The 22,408-nt window shown below is 41.5% G+C and overlaps 1 protein-coding gene across 21 annotated transcripts in view; it reads right to left on the reverse strand.

Moving 5' to 3' along the window:
• FNBP1 (formin binding protein 1) overlaps window positions 1–22,408 on the reverse strand; it is a 148,378-nt gene that overhangs the window by 44,121 nt on the left and 81,849 nt on the right. For 20 of the 21 annotated variants that reach the window (XM_074973955.1, XM_074973953.1, XM_074973959.1 and 17 more), the window contains exons 6-8: window positions 21,482–21,544; window positions 20,641–20,745; window positions 2,185–2,313 (exon numbers count right to left, since the gene is read on the reverse strand). In XM_074973955.1, the coding sequence (XP_074830056.1) occupies window positions 2,185–2,313; window positions 20,641–20,745; window positions 21,482–21,544 (297 nt within the window). The remainder of the gene's footprint in view (window positions 1–2,184; window positions 2,314–20,640; window positions 20,746–21,481; window positions 21,545–22,408) is intronic. The other variant, XM_074973965.1, reaches the window with a different exon arrangement.

A 22,408-nucleotide genomic window follows, 5' to 3' on the forward strand; every position in this document is an offset into this window, starting at 1 on the left:
TGTTGGCAACAAGAAGAAAGCCAAGGAAAGTGTGGGCCCCTTACTGAATGAGGGAGGCAACCTAGTGACAGAGGATGTGGAAAAAGCTAATGTACTCAATGCTTTTTTTGCCTCTGTTTTCACTAACAAGGTCAGCTCCCAGACTGCTGCGCTGGGCATCACAGAATGGGGAAGAGATGGCCAGCCCTCTGTGGAGATAGAGGTGGTTAGGGACTATTTAGAAAAGCTGGACGTGCACAAGTCCATGGGGCCGGACGAGTTGCATCCGAGAGTGCTGAAGGAATTGGCGGCTGTGATTGCAGAGCCCTTGGCCATTATCTTTGAAAACTCGTGGCGAACGGGGGAAGTCCCGGATGACTAGAAAAAGGCTAATGTAGTGCCAATCTTTAAAAAAGGGAAGAAGGAGGATCCTGGGAACTACAGGCCAGTCAGCCTCACCTCAGTCCCTGGAAAAATCATGGAGCAGGTCCTCAAAGAATCAATCCTGAAGCACTTACATGAGAAGAAAGTGATCAGGAACAGTCAGCATGGATTCACCAAGGGAAGGTCATGCCTGACTAATCTAATCGCCTTTTATGATGAGATTACTGGTTCTGTGGATGAAGGGAAAGCAGTGGATGTATTGTTTCTTGACTTTAGCAAAGCTTTTGACACGGTCTCCCACAGTATTCTTGTCAGCAAGTTAAGGAAGTATGGGCTGGATGAATGCACTATAAGGTGGGTAGAAAGCTGGCTAGATTGTCGGGCTCAACGGGTAGTGGTCAATGGCTCCATGTCTAGTTGGCAGCCGGTGTCAAGTGGAGTGCCCCAGGGGTCGGTCCTGGGGCCGGTTTTGTTCAATATCTTCATAAATGATCTGGAGGATGGTGTGGATTGCACTCTCAGCAAATTTGCGGATGATACTAAACTGGGAGGAGCGGTAGATACGCTGGAGGGGAGGGATAGGATACAGAAGGACCTAGACAAATTGGAGGATTGGGCCAAAAGAAATCTGATGAGGTTCAATAAGGATAAGTGCAGGGTCCTGCACTTAGGATGGAAGAATCCAATGCACCGCTACAGACTAGGGACCGAATGGCTAGGCAGCAGTTCTGCGGAAAAGGACCTAGGGGTGACAGTGGACGAGAAGCTGGATATGAGTCAACAGTGTGCCCTTGTTGCCAAGAAGGCCAATGGCATTTTGGGATGTATAAGTAGGGGCATAGCGAGCAGATCGAGGGACGTGATCGTTCCCCTCTATTCGACACTGGTGAGGCCTCATCTGAAGTACTGTGTCCAGTTTTGGGCCCCACACTACAAGAAGGATGTGGATAAATTGGAGAGAGTCCAGCGAAGGGCAACAAAAATGATTAGGGGTCTAGAGCACATGACTTATGACGAGAGGCTGAGGGAGCTGGGATTGTTTAGTCTGCAGAAGAGAAGAATGAGGGGGGATTTGATAGCTGCTTTCAACTACCTGAAAGGGGGTTCCAAAGAGGATGGCTCTAGACTGTTCTCAATGGTAGCAGATGACAGAACGAGGAGTAATGGTCTCAAGTTGCAATGGGGGAGGTTTAGATTGGATATTAGGAAAAACTTTTTCACTAAGAGGGTGGTGAAACACTGGAATGCGTTACCTAGGGAGGTGGTAGAATCTCCTTCCTTAGAGGTTTTTAAGGTCAGGCTTGACAAAGCCCTGGCTGGGATGATTTAACTGGGAATTGGTCCTGCTTCGAGCAGGGGGTTGGACTAGATGACCTTCTGGGGTCCCTTCCAACCCTGATATTCTATGATTCTATGATTCCCCAGCTGCATGGATGTAGAGTGTAATAAAACAAGACTATGAGTAATGTCATCAGGCATGCCCCTTCCTGCCATAACACCTAGCAGACTCCCACCTCCCACATTATCAATCAGTCTGGTAGCTAGCCCAGAGGTCAGAGGGAGTTTAGTAGACTGAGCTCCATAACATCTCTTTGGATTCATAGGAATTGTTGCTCCCACCAAAGAGAACAACTACTTCTTTTAGAGATCCTGGGTTGCTGCATCATGTCCAGTGTCTGCTAATGTGGTGCTGTGGCTTCTGCAGAGCAGAGAACCGGTATCACAGAATTAAGCTGGCTTACTAAAGCATTGCAATGCATCTAGTCGATGTAGCCACACCAAGAACACAGGCTGCTGTAAGTCAGTACTATGAGATCTCACCTGGAAGATGTTTGGTATGTGTGTGTGATAATGTTCGCGTTGCTCGTGGTTAAATTTCTGAAGAATGGATGAGTATTCTCCTTTGCTGTCTTCTGCCATTTGATGTCGTGTTTGTGCTTGCTGTCTTGCCTGAGGAAAAGCCAAAAGAACATTATAGTTTACACTATTTAGAGGTAAGTTGTACCAGACTAGGACGGTATGGTTTTAGCCACTCCGATTTTATTCCTACTGCATTTACCACTATTCAGCACACACTAAACTTTGGGGGAAACATTAGCAGCTGGATCTTTGCATACTTTCCATTTTTACTGTCTCTCTTTGTTCATTCTCCTCCTCCATTAAATCTTACCTGCTCCAAGTATTTGTTCCAAATTTGCACTGCCAAAACTCATATTCCTTATTTTTCCTTTTCATGTTCTCACTTTTGACGTCCAGGAATTTACTCTGCACTTTGCAGGACCTTGCCTTTTCTAAATACTGTGAATAGTTGGGCCCAATCCCGTGAACCTTCTGTGCTTTGAGATCTCATTGAAATCATGGGAGGTAGGCACTTGGAAAGCTTGCAATACCAGACTCTTTAGAATGGTGTTCTTAGTTTGACTAAGGAGATAATGGTTATTATGGCCTAAACATGCCTTCGGGTCTGACATCTCCACTCATTTTCATTCTTTATTATCTGAGAAAGAAATCTTGTACCATAGCTGTAATTTTACTGCTCAGTTTATTCCTCCAATTCCTATGCTCCAGTTATGTTGGGGCAGCTGATCTCTTCTATTCTCACCAATGTTTCTTTCCATGCACATGTTTGAATTCTGTGATCATCCCCTTATTCCCATAACAAGACTGTCACAGCTGTATCTCATCCAGGACTCTCTTCCTTACCTCTGAACTTCTCTTGACATATATGGCTAGTCTTCCCACTCCACCCCAGGCCTGCTCAGATGTTTTCTGCTCTCCTCTGAACAATCTACTTCCCTGTTGGCCAGCAAAGACTTTTTTGCTTCCCCACCCTAGAACCAATAGCACAATGCTGGAATCCTTTGCGTATGTGATCCCTCCATGCTCTTCCCAGTGCTTCCGCATTCACAGAGATGCACTTCCTTGAGTGACCCCTTCCTTCATATTTGCTGATCTCTCTCTCTCTCTTTTTAGATTCTCCTGCCTGAGGCCTTCTGTCACACTGTCCAATATTATTTTCCTCTCTGTCTACCCCATCTGTTTATTTCAGCTGCCTTTTCCTTCCTCTCTGTTGGCCTTTGCACAGCATCCCTCCCCCTCTCACCCCCCACTCCATATGCCTTTGCCTCCTATCCTGTGTTCACTTGTTCACTCTCCTCCTGGTTTCTATTCTCAGCCAGTGCATTGTTGCCTGTTCTGTTCCGATGTAGCGCACCTCACCTGTATATGCTCCCATCTGTTCCAAAAAGAGTTTCATGTCCCTGGACCAAATGCTGCTCTCAGAAAAGTAGATGGGAGTTTTGTCATCGATTTCAGTGGGATCAGAATTTGGCCATGTACACCTACACCCTCCTGGCTGCACTAGCTCTTCAGGCATCCAGGAGTGCTCCTAATCTGACCCTTTTTATCTAACCCTTGGAGCAGAGCTGAGAATATTTTTGGAGGTTTTGAATTTTAAGATTCATTCCTAAAATACTGCCAGGTTTGATCACTCATTCCCTCCCAAAACAATCCTATTAGAACAGTTCAGAACTGGGTTATCCTGTGAACTGTTCCAGGCAGACAATAGTTTCCTGACAATAAATCCACATAAAATACCAAATCATGAAACATTTTACGCATGATAAATGGAAAGTAACAAATTGTGCCAGAAGGTTTCAGATCTCCTCTTGCAGAGAAATGAACCTGTTCCTCATCTATCTATCCAACTCATAGCTATCACCTAATTATTTATTTCACTCAGTTCTGCAATTTCTTTTGCAAGCACAGTTGATTGTAAAACTTTCCTGGATTCATTTTATCTTAGTTTCATAAAATGATTTAAGAAACCCAGTGAGAACTCATTGGGCATGATGTGCATGCCAAGAGCCAAAACAGTAGCATTTAATGCAAAATACCATAATTAGAAACAGATAAGTGAACTAAATCAAAGAAAACAGCCATATGCGATGCTCCCAAGATTCTTCAACTTTCTGCTAATTATGGTAAGCAAGCATGTATGTCTTCAGGAATTTTATTTATATGCAATGAAATCCCTAGAGGCCAGTTCAGTTGTTTTTCTACACGAGAGCTATATTACTTATTATACACACATATTTGCATTAAATTTGATTAAGGAACAATTATTGCTACATTTTTACACTGAAAAAAATATATAAAAATGAAGTCACCCATACAAAAATCTGCCAGGCTATAACAGTAATGTAAGATTGTCCCTTCCCCTACCTCTTACTCATGGTCCAGCTGCTATAGATCAGTATTCACTTATGAATCCCATTCTGTACAGCCATCTAAGAGCAATCCATTTTTTGAGCTAAGTTCCATGGACAGCCCAGTTCTGTTTACGCAAACTGCCATTATCTCTTGACTTCATCGTTGAAATATAAGACCAGTAATCCATGAATACAGATTTAGGGCCTGATCCTGCAAATCACTCCCAAAAGGAGGCCCATTAGTTTCACATGAATAAAGTATCTCATACCTAAATGTTTGCAGGACAGGACCCATAGTTTTCAACGTGCGTGTAAGTGCCCCAAAATATAAGAACACAGCAGATGAGTAACTAGAACTGGTTACATTCCAAAACAAGAATTCCGATCTGAGAGCCACAATAACGTTATTGTTCCTCTTCACCTTTTTTTTGCATTGGGCAAGCTCAAGACATTTTAAATGTTTTTCCAGTGAGGTATTTTGATCTTAAAATAACATATAAAAATGCCTGGAATTTTTTAAATTATTACTACTAACATCACCACTTTAATATTAACAGAATTATATTTTATAGCTCTGTTCTTGTACTCCGGTGGGAGTTACAGAATAATAAAAATATGAGTTGGGGACATTACATTTCAGATTCAGACTCCTCATGGATGCAGTAGTCTAAAGCTGCAGGCACTGAGTCACACAGGAGAGGGAATCATAGGAGTAATTTAAAGGTGAACTGCACAGGAAATAAAATACAAAACTAATTTTTTTTTTATCCTTTACTGCTCATTTATACATAAAGAAAGCTCCAAAGAGACTGAGTTTTTTCCTCCTCCTTTTTACATTAGAAAGTTCTGGTTTTGGCTTGGCTTTTCCTAGAGGGCAGGCTTTGGAAGACCAGATCCATGACCTCAGAAGTAAGTGTTTGAAACCTGAGCGGCAGCTTTTTCTCCCTTCTCCTTTCAAGTGGGCAGGGTCCATAGAACCAGAGCTCAGGTTTAAACCTCCAGATGTGAAGTCACATTCCAAGTGAAGTCTTCCAAAGACTGACAGAATTCTCCAGAAGAGAAAATATATGTCAAGACTAGATAGTTACAATATAACCAAAGAAGAACAACAAATTAGGTAATCTTTATACATCATAAAGAGCACACGCAGGTTTGTTTTGGTTTTTTTGCTTTGCACCTCACCTGTCATGCTGAAAGCTAATGAGGCCCCCTTCTTCATGGAATCTCTTTTCCAATATTAGTTTATGGGCCCCCAAATAAACATGCATATGAAGCATGCTGCCTACTTCTTAGCTGTCCTTAGTCTGCTTTTGCTAAAGCAATTCTTTCTTAAAGCTCATATGCAACAATAAAACCTAAAGGTCACAGGTGCAGCACTTCTAATTAAGAGAAAATTTCTTAAAAATTGAACTGCAGCCTGATATCTGCTGCATTGTTAGTCTTTTCAGCCCCATATCAGCCAGGACACGATAAAATCCAGATTTCCATCAAAACCACAACTCAGATTTTAGTGTTCATTTATTTCAGAGTCATGCTTTCTATAAATACCTGATTTATGAATGAAGGATGAGGCAGATCTGTAAGTCCAGATCCTCAGCTAGTGTAAACTGCCATAGCTTTATCCGACTTTGACAGAGCTATTCCAATTTACACCAGCCAGGGATTTGGCCCATTAGAACCCTCTCTAGCATAGGAGGTGCACAAAACTACCATTATTTCTGCCTGAATGATGCTTCCTTTCTCAGCTTGCCACACTAGATCTTGATGGTAAGTGGGAAGAACTTAATTGAATGGCATTTCCAGTACTCAGTAAAAAAATACAGCATAAAATGTCCATGTAAGAGGCTGGGTTTATTATGCCATGATGACGCTAAACATTTGTAAAGTTAAAATAAAACAAAGGATTATGTGATGCATTTTAATGGCCTGATTTTTAGAGGTGCTGAATAGCTGCAACCCACATTGACAGCAATTGGAGTTGTGGGTACTCAGCACTTAAAAAAAAAAAAAAAAACAACCAGGCTTACGTACACAGATTTGTCTCTCAAGCTCAAAAACAAACTGAATAGCTGCACAGTTTGGCAATGGTGCTTTTGCCTGTCTCTACCAGCTAGCAGGAAAAAACAAACCCTGTGGTATCAAACTTATTTTTGCCACATTTCCTGCACCAATTTTCTATCTAACCACTGAATTGCATTAACAAGACTTGCACACAGCAGCTACTGGTTGTTCCAGATGCTTGTAATGATCCCAGCAAACCTTTGGAGATGGGAAAAAAGGTGAGCTAAATGGGTGGCATTGGAGCCGAGATCAGTTATGGTCTACAGTCTTTTATGGGTGAAGTACTTCATTCAGAAAAAGATTCCCCCCCACCCCTTTAAATTTAGGAATTAAAAGAATTTCAAACCTGGCAAACATTTTTTTATGATGTAACATGGATTACAGGGCATATCTGAGTCTCACATGAGGCTACTTAGAACAGCTACTTTTAAAAACTATACTCCAAGAATTTTTCAGTTTAGCAACAAAGAGTGCATTCTTGTATTGAATAGACACTGCATATTAGGGCTGGAAAATTTTCCCAGATTTATCAATAATTTTTGCATGCATGCAGTGTAATTTAAGTATCTGACCTCTAACTAAAACATAGTACTTTATAATGGAAGACTCTTTGAATTCCTTTTATTATATCAAGATTTTTTTTCAAATGCTCATGTTGTGAAGGTGAATTGGAAAAGTAAAAAATACTGGTGTAAAGATGTAAATTCCAGGTACTGAGTCTCTTGGAATGAATGCTGAGATGCAACATATGAAATAGGCTAAACTGGAGTTTTTAAACAGGCAGCCAGGGTTTTGTCATACTGTACTTTGTCCAACTCCCATTGAAGACAATGTAACTGACTTCAATGGATTATGGACATAACCCTTTTACTATTAGCATTCAGAAATTCTGTGAGGAACAAGAAGTTATTATTATGTTATCATGCCATTACAATGATGTGTCTTAGAGAAGTTTTTAAAAAATTACATTATTCAGACTATGTCACAACCCCCAATATGGTTCTGTGTTCTAGAAAAACTGTCAATTAGTTTTTTTGAGGAGTGATCAAATTTCTCCTATCCTATTTACTATTTCAGTCTGCAGTAAGGATGAAGAATGAAGCATGTTTTGTTGAGAACAATTCAAGGGAACTTTTCAAAAGACACATTCCAGAAACAGCAAAAGGGTTGATAGATATATTGTCTTTTAGGTTTACACAGGCAAAACATAACTCCCACAGGCTGTCGTCGTAGAAAGCAAATGAATAACTGAAAAAGGAAAAAAAAAAATCTCCCCACAAAAAAAACGGTCTCCAAGGTACAATGAGTGAAACAGTCCAACTTCTCAGCAGTTGGTCTTGTCCAGAAGTGCAGTTTCCAGTTAAAAGTTTGATGGAGTTTTAAAAAAAATTTTGGGCAGACAAGTGCGTAAGATGAAGCAGCGTCAGGTTGCTGCCTGCCAAACAATAGATCTGTCTTTGATAAATATAAGACCAAACTGAAATGCAAATATGAACAAGAAACTTCAAAATAGGTTAATGATACAAGCATGCTAAGAAATACTTCACAATTTCAGGAATGTTTTCAATTGTTCCTATAACATTTCAGACACAGTGCCTGATGCTGCAACGCAAACCATGAGTCACTGCTTATAACTGCAAGTATTCATTACCAGGAAGTGCAATGGGACTTCTTGTGGTAGCAGTATCATCAGTAGAGTTTACAAGACTATAATCCATTTTTAACGTTACAGTTTATGAACAAATAGTCCTATTGACTTCGGTCCCAACTCAACAAGGTGCTTGAGCACATCTCTAAATCAATGGGACCACTCACAACCCTAAAATTAGGCATGCATTTAAGTCCCTTGCGAAAACAATCCATTAAGTGGGACTGAGTGAGTATGAGTTTCATAATTGGGTCCTATGTCACAATACTTTACAAATTATTTTCAAGTAGTATATTATTATCCCATTGTTATTTATTCTTTTTTTTAATTTATGGGACCAATCCTGCAAACACACGAGTATTATTATTATTATTTGTTTTACTGTTGCACCTAGAAGCCCTAGTCATGGCCGAAGACCATCATTCTTAGGCACTATACAAACAAAGAACAAGTTACTTTGCTCACATGATTAGACTCAGCTGGTGAAATCCTGACCTCATTAAAGATAGTGGGCATTTTGCCATTGACTTCAACAGGGCCAGGGTTTCACCCCTTGACTTTCGTGCTGGAAGGATCAGGTCCTATTATTAACTATTATGCCATAAGCATTTTGACCATCTCATCAAGTAAGCAGGAAATTGGTTTTCAACATTTTATTTCCTTGGGGAAAGTAAAAGGAAAACAGATAGTTACTTTCAATCATTAGAAGGAAGAAACCTAACAAGCAGTGAATCCCTGAAAACCCTTGGCTGAATGTAGCCAAATACAAACAAGCAAACAGCTGATAGGGAGGACTAAAGCTTCATTATCAAACCCTAGCAAATGTTATCTAGTGCGTTAGCACTGCATGCAGTTCTGCCAGCTTATCTGAGCACACACTAATGAGAGATATATTAGAACAATAAAATACCAAATAAGGCTCTAATGAGTAAGACAGATCTGATTTATAGAGTTCAGAAAGAACCACCAGCATTACAAAGCTGCAACACAAATCCCAACCCCAGTTCTTTAACTGTTCTGGTCCCAGCTACACTGCAAACAAAAGTTCACGTTCATACACATGCCAGACATGTACAAGCACAGTTAGTCCTAGGACTACCTACCTCCTACTAATTGGGTGGGTAAGTCTGACAATCAGAGAAAGGATGGACTTGTGGTTAAGGCATTGTTCTGGGATTTGGGAGATCTGGTTTCAGTTCCTAGCTCTGCCACAGGCTCCCTTGTGTAACCTTTGGCAAATCTCTCAATGCTTCTATTCCCCACCTACAAATGGGGATAATTATAATTCCTTTCATCCATTTTTTGTCTGTCTTGTCCATTTAGACTGTAAACCCTGCAGGGTAGGTACTGTCTTTCACTAAGTGTCTGTACAGCACTTAGCCCAACAGGACCCCGATATTGTTTGGAACCTGTCAGTGTTACAGTAAAACAAATAATAAAAAACAACAGCAACAACCACCACCCAATGGTAGTAAATATGCACAAAGAAGAGTACCAAGATTCATCCATACTGCTCGGTGGCCTTATTGAGTCAATCACGCCTTGAAACCAGAAGTCCATCTCCTTACAACAGTGGTTCTCAAGCCTCTGTTTATGGAGCATAATAGTCTGCAGAAACATTTCCGGGGGTCTGCAGAGTGAAACACAGGGACAGCTGGGATGTCGAAAGAGAAGTCGATCCAGGCGCATATGAAGTGGCATGCAGCATAAATAATTTGGAGAACCACAGCAACATTATAACACCTATTTGTAGGTCCAATTTATTACAATAAAAACAGGTGTTCCTCTTCCTCATTGTTTGCAAGCATTTGAAGGTTTGGAACTGTGGCTGATAAAACTCAGATATGTGGTGCTCTGTTTAGCTGCAGTAAAATAAGCAAACTAAATTCTGGGCTACATAAATAGAAGTATATAATATAAACAGTGGAAATTATTCCAGCACTGAGGGATGAATTAGATCATATTTGGAGTACTATGCACACTTCTGGTCATCTTACTCTAAGAAGAATTTTACAGACAACATACAACCACAAGGCAGGACCAATGGAAGAAAAGAAATTGCTAGTATGAACTGTTAACCTTGCATTATTTTATATTTATGGCTCAAAATTATTGACTGCAAAATGTTGATTCATAGGCTAGCTTACAAACAATGTGCAAATTCCTGAGCTCTTGACCCCACTTTTATTTAGTCCTTATTCAGGCAAAATACCCACTCAATTCACTCGAAGTGCAACTGAGTAAGAATTATTATTTGTATTAACATAGCTCCTAGGAGCCCAATAAAAATGGAGTAAGATGGTCCCAAGCATCTGACACAAAGTTAATTAGTCTCACATAGTATAATAGTCCATGCCTTATTATTACATCCCTAATGAAAGTTTTTTGCCCCACATTTGATCTTTACTAATTCAGAAGTTTGCAGTTTACATATTTTCCCCCAGTACTGTACTTTGTAATATAAAGTGAGGAAATGTCTAAGGAGGACGCATTTTTATAAGATGCTCAAATGGCCATTTAGTGAAGAACTGTTGTGGTGTACAGCTGCTAACAGAAAGGAGATGACGCCAAATGGATTTGCTGACCTAACATCCAAAAGCATCTGATGTTTCCATTACTTGTTCTCCTCTTAGAAGAGCCAACACAAAATCTGTACACAGTACATGAGGGTATTTACGAAATGCAGCTGCTTCTTCCTGTTAGGGTGACCACATGTCCCGATTTTATACGGACAGTCCCAATATTTGGGGCTTTTTCTTACATAGGTGCCTATTACCGCCCACCCTGTGCTGAGTTTTCACACTTGCTATCTGGTCACCCTACTTCCTGTACTTACCCAGAGACACTGTAGCCATTAACCCTTAGTTGACCAGAAAGCAAAATTCATAAATTAATTATGAGTCAATGTGGAAAAGCAGCTGTTAAAAATCACAAGACTGTCTCTCAGGTAATAAATAAACTGTAAATAGGACTCACCGTTAGAGAACATGCAAAAAACTATCTGGAAAGAATCAATGCTTTCATGTACAGACCTGCCTGTTGGGAAGCAAGCACTCAGAAAGAAGGTGTGTTGGTATAAACTGAGCAATTCACATTAGTCTTAATCCCACAGACCTCATGAAGACATTACCAGGGCAAAATCCCAGTGAAGTCAATGGGAATTTGGCCTGGGTAACAAGTGAGTAAGGATTGCAGAGTTTAGCCCAGCTTCATGTTTAAAGCAAGAAAAAAGCAGCTGCTTATTCACCAAAGGTGAAATTCAGTTTGTACAGAGGACCAGAGGGCAAGCCCAAGTCCTGTGCACCACTTACCTCCCGCATAAGCACTTAAGTGGTGCATAGTCTGTGTGTCTGAGCTGTGTAGGGGTGAATTTCAACCAGATTGTATATTTTGTTTGCATTATTGATTTACTGGTATAAATTCACAGCAGACAAAGGGGTGGGGGGGGGCGAGAAGAGAGAAGCTAGGGGTTTGGGATTATTTAATACAAAGGGTGAAATAATTTTCTCTGTGTTAAACAGATTTTAAATAGTGCAAGATTTTTCCAACTTTTTATAACAATAAAAACAGAACCCTAAATTTTCCAAAGCGACTAGTGATTTTGGTGCTGCATTTCTTAGTGCTCAACTGGAGTTACCTTAAAACAGGCCTGATTTTCAGAGGGCAGATGGCTCAGCATTTTCTGAAAAACAAGGCCCTTTAAAGGTTTGTCTACACTGCTTCTCAAAACCCATCGCAGTGAATCTCAGAGGCTCAGTCTTCAGACTTGGACTCATGTTATGGTGTTCAAAACAGCTGTGTAGACGGTCTGGCTCAGGCTAGAGTGAGGCTCTGGAACCCATTCCCCTCCCCAGCTTCAGAGCCCAAGCTCCAACCTGAGCCCAAATGCACACACAGCTGTTTTTAGTGCCATAGCACGAGCCGGAGTCTGCAGACCCAAGCTCTGAGACTCGCTGCCCTGGGTTTTAAAATGCAATGGAGACATACCCTGAGGAGCCTAAGAACTGGGACACCCAGAATCCCTAGTCACTTTGGAAAATTTAGTCCTGAAGCTCTTGATGGGGCAAAACCTCTGAAATGCACATTACTGCTATTCATCTGCGGCTCTGGAGAAGTTTCCTCTGTGGCTTGTTTGCAAGGTTTTTTTAGCCGGTATACATCTTATCTCACTTTATTATGACTTGACTATTGTTCGGATAATGTGAATTGTAAAATGACAAATGAAGGGAAGCTTTAAACACAGATCAGAAGTCTTTCCATGTCCCTCAGGTCTTCTGTAAAAGCAGCTCTGTATGTACAGGATAATAACAATTTATAAATTCTTAATGAAAAGGGCCCCAGCCCACAGGCTGAGAGAGCAGCTAACACTGCTGGTCCGCCTCCATTTGTAAAGGTAAGAAGAGCTGCTTCTCCCAGGAATCCCTCTAACTGGCAGCCTTTGCAGATCTATGCATAATGGGACTCTGCCAGTGATACACTGACTATTTGATGCAACAATAACGGAGACTCCTCCTCCAAGGAGAAATAACATGGTCAGTTTTAACACAATCAAAAGAGCCTAGGAGCATCTGGAGGGAGCAGGGGGGATGTAAATTTCAGACCCTACTGACAGCATTTTATTGTAATTACTTTTATTGACGAGAAAACAAAATAATATAATGATTTAAATTGTTTTGTGTGCTTTTATCCTTGCAGGCTGACATTAAATCACTCTGAAATATCTTATTTCCCTTGGTTATTTGCAATCAACCCCATTTATTACTGAATAAAAAATGTCAGGGCAATGGCATATAATGACACGTACATATTTGTGCGTATTGGGGCACTGGGCCTGGGGAGGTGGTGGCGGTTGGGAGGATTTATGCAGCTATCCAGCAAAGGATGGATGTGTGGATAAGGCACTGGACTGGGGCTCAGGAGATTTGAATTCTATTTCCAGTTCTATCATGAGTGACTTGGGAAGTCACATAGGGCCTGGTCTGAAATCCACTGAAGTCAATGGAAGTGCTCCCATTGACTTCAGTTAGCTCTGGATCAGGTCCTTACTCTTTCTGTGCCTCAGTGAAATAAGGATAGTAATTCTCAACTTCATATGGTGTTGTGAGGATAAACTCCTCAATGTCTGAGTCACTACAGGGTTAAGGCTATAAAATTAGATCAGTTGTAGGTTTTTATTTAACACTGGGACTGGTGAGGGCAGGAGATGGTAGAAGCATTTTGCACTTTCAGTGGGATTCAATGCAACCCAGGAGCAGACATATAATAAGATCAAGCACCTGCAGGAAGCATCTATAGAGGCAAATGCAAAGAAGAACCCCACAGCACAGAAAGAAAGAGACAGCAGCAGAGCACAGGATGTGAATAAAGCCCTAATGCAAACAAAACCTTTCCGGATGTGGGCTGAAGATTTACGGAAGATGCACTATTTAAAAAAACCCAGAGCTAATTGTGGGGAGTCAGGAACCACTCCTCAATGAAGGTTAAAGTTGAGTTTCCATTATAAGACTCTGACACTTCCCCTCAAATCCTCATAAAAAAAGTCAACTTTCCTGTACAATGTGAACTGTTGAATAGCATTTCTGTAGTCTCTGGATTGAGGAACACGGTGCTGACAGCTCACAAACTCCAGTTTCTCCTGTTAGAAGCTGACGGCGAACATTATCTTATGACGAATTGATCATTATCTAGGATGTAACTATGTGGCTTTCCTGCCTCCCTACTGTGGGCCTTATTCTGCCAGGTGTTGAGCACCTTCTGCAAAGTGCTGATTGCCCTCAGCTGCTATGCAAGTCAGTGAGAGGCAAGGGTGCTCAGCACCTCATGCAACTGGGCCCTAAAGCGCTTCCTCTTTAAAAAGTGATGCTATAAAATGTTACATATAAAAACAGGCCCTTAAGAAAAGCAGGCAGACATTTTTTATTGTACAAAATCTGCAAAGGCACCGCTGGGCACCACACCATCCCATAAAGATGTCAGCTCGTTAGTGATTATAGCACTAAAGAAAAGGAACAAACAACAGAGCGATTCCTTATATGTACGCTGGCTGGACTGCTCATGTGACGACTCATTTCCCCAAATGGTCAAAAAATTAAATGACTGCATGGTGGTTTTTGAAAGAGAGCTACAGCAAACTCCTACATCCCATTGCCATCACAACTCAGCTGCAACCCACAGTGTCACCCACAAGTTTTTCTCAGTGTTAACAGCATCATGTTAGTCCATTTTGAGGATTTCCAAACCAGGTCCCTATAACTGGACTTACTGCAAAGTTTAAGTTTCGTAACCTGAGCTCACTAAGCCAAAAAGCTGAACTGGCAAAACCTTTCATAGGAGAGACACACTTCATGCCAAACTGCAAGTGTGAGTGCACACCGAAATACTGTGTCTGCACACAGCTAATGCTTATAATTTAAAGCCTGATTGTGAATGCAGAAGGGGAGGTAAGTGCAAGGAGCCTAACCCACACTTTGTCTGCATGTGCAGAAGCTGGCCACAACTGCAGATCTCCTGATCACAGGGAGTGGTCCCTGCTACTGCCACCAAAACAGGGGCAGGAAATGAACAAAGCTCTCACCCTGCCACTTGACCCCCGGCACCAGATGCTTCCCCCTCTTAAATGGCACAGTGAGGATGCTTCCCTTGTGCATTGGCAACCACTTGAACCTCTCTGAGGCACAATGCTTCCCAGAGCTCCTCTTGGGTGCATTGAGTAGCTATCATTGTTGTATAAGGATGTAGTTGCAGAGACCAAAGATGATCCTTCTTTTAGAAAGGTGGGGTTCTGGACTCCAGGGGACACACCAGACTGTGGCTCTTACAGAATCTCTCGTAGCTGTATGATGTAGTGTTTAAATAAAAATCATTTAGTTGTAAAGTACAAACTCTCCATGCCTTAATAAAAAGGCTAACACATTGGAATGGTGCATCTCAGCACTACCTCCAAGGGGACCAAGGCATATTGGGTAGAGTCTGTTCTGTAATATTTACACTTTGCAGTCAATTGATCCTGCTTCTTGCCCTTCCTTTAGTTCCTGAGAAGTCTGTCTTTAAACACAACTGAAGCAAAGCAGCCACTTGACACGCTGTTCATCAGAGGGCCTAACATCAGCTGCAAGCTCTGATTGCAGCTCTAGGAAGAGCCTATCTAAAAGGCATGCTCTAGTTCCACCATCACCTGACCCCACTCCCAATAAGGTTTGCAGAGTCCTTTTAGGTGTTGATCACTAGCCACCCGACTGCAGGATTTCCTGCTGCATTTGTCAAAGCTGGTTATTATCTAAGGATTAAGAGGTGGGGGCTGATCAGAGATGCAGAGATTTCCATAGCCTCCTCTTGTTCTCAAATCACAGGATGCATCAGTGAATCACAGCTTAAAAACAAACAACAACTTGCAAATGTAATTGTGATGCACTGCAGAATTTTAATTCCATTTCTCTGCAAAGGCTGATGCAAAAATAGCCTGTACTGTCTCCTCATGTTAGCAGGTATAGGCTAAAGCAACAGAGGCGTTTATCTCAGGCCCCAGAAATGAGGGCAACTAATCACGTTGCTTGGGAGCACCCTTTTCAGCCAGCAGACTGAACATCACTGGCACCAAATGAAGCGAGATTGTCTGCTTTCCTGGCCAGAAAGTTTTTGGGAGTGAAACTGTGGTAGCCAAGTTATGAGAGGCAAACGAAATTAGAGACACTGTAATAAAAGAAGGGCAGAAAATTATCTCATTGCATCACTTGAGACTGAACAGTTTTTGTATCTCTCTGCCACAAGTTAGCTAAAGCTACCCCCAACTGCAGTTCTTGGTTAAACAATATCCTATTTTGCACTTAGGAGTTACGTAAGGGCAGACCCAGTCACACGGGCAGGGTGAAGTAAAGGAAGGCCATTATTCACAGCCTGACATGGATAAATCCAGTTTAACACATGCACTTAGAAAACACTGTCCTCTCTGTTTAGCAATATTATTGCACATTCAATTCGTTTTGATAACCCCTTCCTTCTACATCTACCATGCTGCTGACAGCATAACTGGGGACTTGACAGATGCCTTCTGCAGGGAGCAGTGGACACTCATTGCCATCCCTCCCAATAGATCCTGCCTTTCTATTTATTTATTTATTTATAGCCTTCAAATACATCTGTTTATTGCACTCTGCTTCATTTTGCAATAAGTTTAATTTACAAAATGTGATAATATGGTGGCCAAATTCTAGTTTATAAGTTTAATTTACAAAATGTGATAATATGGTGGCAAATCTCTCCCTCCTTTCTCCCCCATTTCTCTCTTCATTTTACAGGGAAGGAAAATAAAGTTTGCCTTCCAGAAATTGCCTCACATTGTCTTATGCATCATTGATATGTGAATTAGTTATGGTCACAGAGAGGAAATCAGTGTTAGAGCCAGGATTAGAACTCAGGAGTAACTGTTTCCTAACCCCATGCTTAGATAACAAGGTCATGTCTGTGCTTGATCTCAGTCTTGCATAAAATCTTGGGGGTGAAGGGGGGTTCCTAATTTTATAACTAGAAAATGAATTCTATGATTTATTTTTAATAGATAAAGCACAGATAATCTCCTTCTAGCACAGAATATGCATGAAGCATTACATTTTTGACATGCTAGGATATACTGTCACCTGAAAAATACTGTGACAAATCCAGAAAAGTGATAAGGGATTAAATTTGCATGATGAATTTACAATTAATGATAAAATCACAGCGGCCTTTTCTCCTTTGATATGCCAGAATGCTTTGGGGAAATTTTCTGGGCTTATTGTACATTTTGTTGTGCTGCTGCTAACATACGGAGACCGGATGGTATCTACCTACCTCCCAACTTCCATAATGCTGAATGTGCCAGGGATGTTCTAACATCCCATTGATTTCAGTGACATATTAGCGTATGACAGCTTCCCAGCTTCCCAGCATGAAATTAACTGGGAGTGGCATGCAGCAGACTTCCCAATGTGCAAAAACTGCACTGTCAGGGCTTGGCTACACTTGCAAGTTACAGCGCAGTAAAGGAGCCCCGGGCGCACTAGCTCACTACCCGTCCACACTGGCAAGGCACACAGAGCGCTCTGACTCCACGGCTACAGCGTGGCTGGTACTCCACCTCGGCAAGTGGAATAACATTTGCTGCGCCCCTGCTGGAGTGCCGCAGCACTAGTGTAAACGAGGTGTTGCATTACTGCACTCTGATCAGCCTCCAGAAACGTCCCATAATCCCCTTAAGTCAAGTGGCCACACTTGTCATTGTTTTTGAATCGCTACAGGAATGCGGATATGCTCTTTGAAAGCTCCGTTTCTGACAGCTGGCTGCTTATCTGCTCCGAGACAAAGCAAGTCATCAGTTTGGAATGCTGTGTGTGAAAGAGAGAGGCGGGGAGAAGGGGGGTCTGCTGCTGTCTGAACTTACAAGACAGCATGCTGACATGCTCTCAGCACCCCCAAAAACCCACTCTCCCCCCCCACATACACAAAACACACTCCCTGTCACACTCCAGCCCACCTACCCCATTTGAAAAGCACGTTGCAGCCACTTGCATGCTGGGATAGCTGCCCATAATGCACTGCTCCCAATGCTGCTGCAAGTGCTGCAAATGTGGCCACGCCAGTGCGCTTGAAGCTGTCAGTGTGGACAGATTGCAGCGCTTTCCCTACTGCGCTCTCCAAAGGCTGGTTTAACTGAAAGCGCTCTACATCTGCAAGTGTAGCCATGCCTGTATATGTAACTCTTTCGGTATAAATCAATACTCACTTGAAATTTAACAGCTTTAAGAAATCCCCAGAAATTAATTAATTAAGAAATTAATTGCTTGAGGGCTAAGCAGAAAACATGCCTCTAACACTACAGTTTTAACTTCATGCAGGAGGTGACAAACCTTTTCTCCGCTAAGAGTTCAGTGACAATACATCATTTGTGGCATGATTTTCCAGAGGTGCTGACTTCTGTGGGTGCCCTCCACCTCTGGAAGCCAGGGCATTAGATTTTAAATCAATTACATATTGGCTTGCTTCAAAATGCTGGTTATTTTTGGCCCACATGGACTAAACTGTGCCATGCAAGACAAAATTGCCCTTACTAATTTTAGCAATCTAAAAAAAAAAAAAATCTCATACTTCTGCATCTTCCAAACAGATGTACAGTTCCATCAATAATAGAAGTGATTTAGATAAGTCATCTTCCTCCATGTTGCTTTCTTAAATTACAGCAACATCACTGAACTAGATGTATAAACATACTGCATCCTCCTGCATGTACAATTGTGAATGTGGCTAAGGGACGACTTCATATTTCAGGCCCTGATTGCAAAACACTGATACACATTTAAAGTTAAGCATCTGTTTAAGTTCTTTGCTGAATAGGGGCCAACATGCAAAAGCCACAAATAATGTTATAACTTGATGCCAACTGTGATCCAGCAGCACGTTGCTAATCATTGGCATACAACACTGGATTCCAAATTTTATGTGGGGTTTAGACTAAATACATTATAATGTACTCTATGGGATGATAAACCTGATGTTACAGACAGGGTTGGCCCTAAATATTAGCCCAATCCTACAATCCCTACTCACATAAGACATCCCATTGTCTCTAATATGGGTGAGGGTTGAAGGCTCAGGCCCCATCTTAGTACACTGACAACAACGACAAAAGATATCATTTTAGAGCACGCATGTGGCCGATATCATAGAGTCACAATGCTTCTTATTAAGCAAAGTAGCAAATATGGATAACTGCATTAGAACATCATGTATTAAATATCTTTAGTGTATTAATATCATTGATGCATCTAAAAAGAAAAGAAGAAAGAATTCCCTGCATTTGATGGCACTAATAAACCAGAAAAAGACCCCCCAAAATAATACATACTCTGAGGCATCTATCTGGATGAAGTGGTGCTAATCAGTGTCAAGCAAGACCTGCAAGCAGGGCCGGCTCCAGGCACCAGCTTTCCAAGCAGGTGCTTGGGGCGACAATTAGAATGGGGCGGCAGTCCATGTCCTGCAGCGGCAATTCAGCGGCAGCTCCGCTGCTTTTCCCGCCACAGCAGCTTTTGGGCAGCAGCTTCGCCGCTCTTGGCGCGGCGGCAATTCGGCGGCAACTGCTTGGGGCGGCAAAATTGCTAGAGCCGCCCCTACCTGCAAGGATACTTTACAATATGAAAATCTTTTCTGCTATACAGCAAGTCTGTGTGTATCATGAATAACCACCCTGTCTTTGCTGGGATGCAGTCATGCACTAACACTTCATTGTCACCAGTGGGATGTTAGGACATCTCTGCTATATTCAGTAGCATGGAAAGCAGGGAGTTGTGTTCTACCTGCATCACACAGCAACAGTCAACATGTAAATTGTCGTCATCACCAGTCATCCTTGGAAAATTACTATAACCCTGATTCTGCCACCCTTGCTCGTGGTGAGTAGAAAGGATAGCAGAATTGGGCCTTTATTTGTGGATTTCAATGGGCCCACTTGCAGAGTAAGGCACAGAATTTGGCTCTTAATTAATACTGTGCTTTAATAGCCATTCTGCTGATTATTTCTATTTTAAAAAGGGGGGGAAGTCAACAATTATACTGGTTTGCCTTTGAACAAATCATTTAGGTGACCTGAAAAATATTCTGGTCCCTGCCCCTTTGATGCTTACAGTACCGTGCTTTCGGTCCCAAGCACTAGCAGAGTTTGCCCATGCACTTGCCATTGGTAAATCCTCAACACTCAGCCTCTATGGGTTAGATTACTTTTGATGGGCAGCTAAGATTAGCACACAAAGTATCGCCATCCTTGGCTTTGCTGCTGCAAGATCAATATTTAATAATAGTGAAGTCCAAATCTTTCTCCATCTAGTTGTCCTAGAGGTTGAAACCTGGGTGAGCTACGCTGCTGACTGGGAGTTACGAGTTTCTGAGTGGAGCCCAGATCCTCGGCTGCTAGCCAGCGAGGACTGATTTTGAGTTGGGGCAAGATCCTCATCTGATATAAACTGAGTTAACCCCACTGACTTTAATGGAGCCAGGCCCATTTATACCTGCTGAGAATGGAGCCCTCACTTTTTTGGGCAAATGGAGGTGCCCCACTACAGAGAATCCCTTGTTTAGGCCAAGCTATGGACTGACACAGTTAAGATGACACGGTGGATAAAGTAATATCTTTATTGAACCAACTTCTGTTGGTGAACGAGACAAGCTTCCAAACCTTGTTTCTCTAATATCCTGGGACCGATGTGCTGCAACAACACTGCATACAGTTAAGATGGTCAATTCTGGAGTACGTATGTTATTAGTGGGACTGAAGGAGTGACCATTCTAACATATGTATTTACAAATGGAGTGCCTTGCCACCTGGCTTACCTTTTCAACATCTGCTTTCGTAACGTTGATGTCAGCATCCATTTTCTCAAAATACTGCTGTGCTCTATCGGCTTCCTTGCAATCACGTTCAAACCGCCTTTTACTCTGAAAAGGAAAAATGAGCCCATCAGATACTGGAGAGAAACACGATTTGAAATTCAACCTAGTAAGCAACGCTTGCTAACTTCATTTTCTGTAATCACTGTCAAGAGTTTTTGAGAACAGCTCATTTACATCTGCATACATTTCCACACTAAACTGCAAAAGTTATTGGAAAGAAAATATTTGCTCTGATCTTCAGACAGATTGGCTCTGATGGTAACGCCATCTTGATGTCCCATTAGTCTCTCAGCCTCTTTCCATATTCCCCCTACACATGGAACACCACCTTGCTCTGATCTGCCAAATCACTATTCTCTCTGCATTTAAACCCCTCGCTTCTGTGAAGGCCACAATAAATGAGCCAATACTATCTTTGTTATTTTATGTGTGCACATATGACTGAACAACTAAGGTGTGCACATGCATAAGCTGAGTATCCATGGGTAACACTCACCTTTCCTTACACAGTCCCCTCCTGACAGTTTCTCACCTTCCCTCATTGTGTCATATCTATTATTGAGGTCCAGATTCTGCTATACGGATGGCACTTAAAGGGCACTATTTTATGTCTTTATATCTTGACCTTTAGAGTCAAGTTTTCAAATCATGTTCTTTTGGATTTCAGATGTTCTCCTCAAACCATATCATAATCTCTTTTCAAACACAATGTTTAGAAAGATCCCTATGAAGACAGTGTCAATACAGCTATAACATCACTTCTGAAAATGTTTCCACTTACTGCTTCAAGCTGTTTCCAGAAAGTTTCAATGTTTTGTTGTGCCTTTCTGCCATCATGAAAGTGCTGTGGAAAAAAAGCCAAAATATTATAAACAAAAGAAACAACAAACAATTACATTAGAGGAGATATAGAAAAACAAAAAAAATCTTGCATCTATTCTGTGACTCTACCAAGCCACACAGGTGTACGATAGCTATTTTATGTCTCAGCAGGCCACGGATTTACATCGGTAACAATTAAAGAGGTTTCATAGACAAGGTATAATTAATCCCTTTAGCAATTCTACCTCGCATTGTTCACTGTAACCCTTAATTATTGGTTTCCCATTCAACCATCCCCACACTACTCCCATCTGAACAAGATCTCTTTAAATACCAATTGAACACTGCCTCTGAATTAAAATTTTTCTCCATGTGACACTTGCCCAGCCATCTTCACGATACAGAATCATCCTCCTTGATTGGCACATTCTGGTATTGATACTGGTCCTTTATTAACTGATTTTCATTCACATACAATATGAGCATGTTCTTCTTTCCCCCTGTTACAGGCTTAAGACTGTGGGACCAGCTGTCCTCTTCTATTCGGTTTTGAGACGTGTCCAATTACTTTGGATTCCTGCAGAAACCTTATTTTTCATATATTTTCTTGTCTACATTAAGCTGCTATAGAAAATTTGACCTGTGAAATGTCTATTAAGCAGCCATTAAGTAACATATCTTGTTAAAAACAGATTAATCCCCTTACAAGAATAGTAGTGTGAATTTATATTCTTCATATCATACTATAGTCTTAGTAAGAGATGCTTGCTTGAAATTCTCCTTAGAGTCAATTCTAAGCAACAGCTCTCAGCACTTATAGACTGCTCTTCATCAGAGGCTCTAATGTTCTTTACAAAGATGGGTATATCCTCTTTTTACACAGGAG

The sequence above is a fragment of the Natator depressus genome, chromosome 16 (genome assembly GCF_965152275.1).
Source record: "Natator depressus isolate rNatDep1 chromosome 16, rNatDep2.hap1, whole genome shotgun sequence".
NCBI lineage: Eukaryota > Metazoa > Chordata > Testudines > Cheloniidae > Natator > Natator depressus.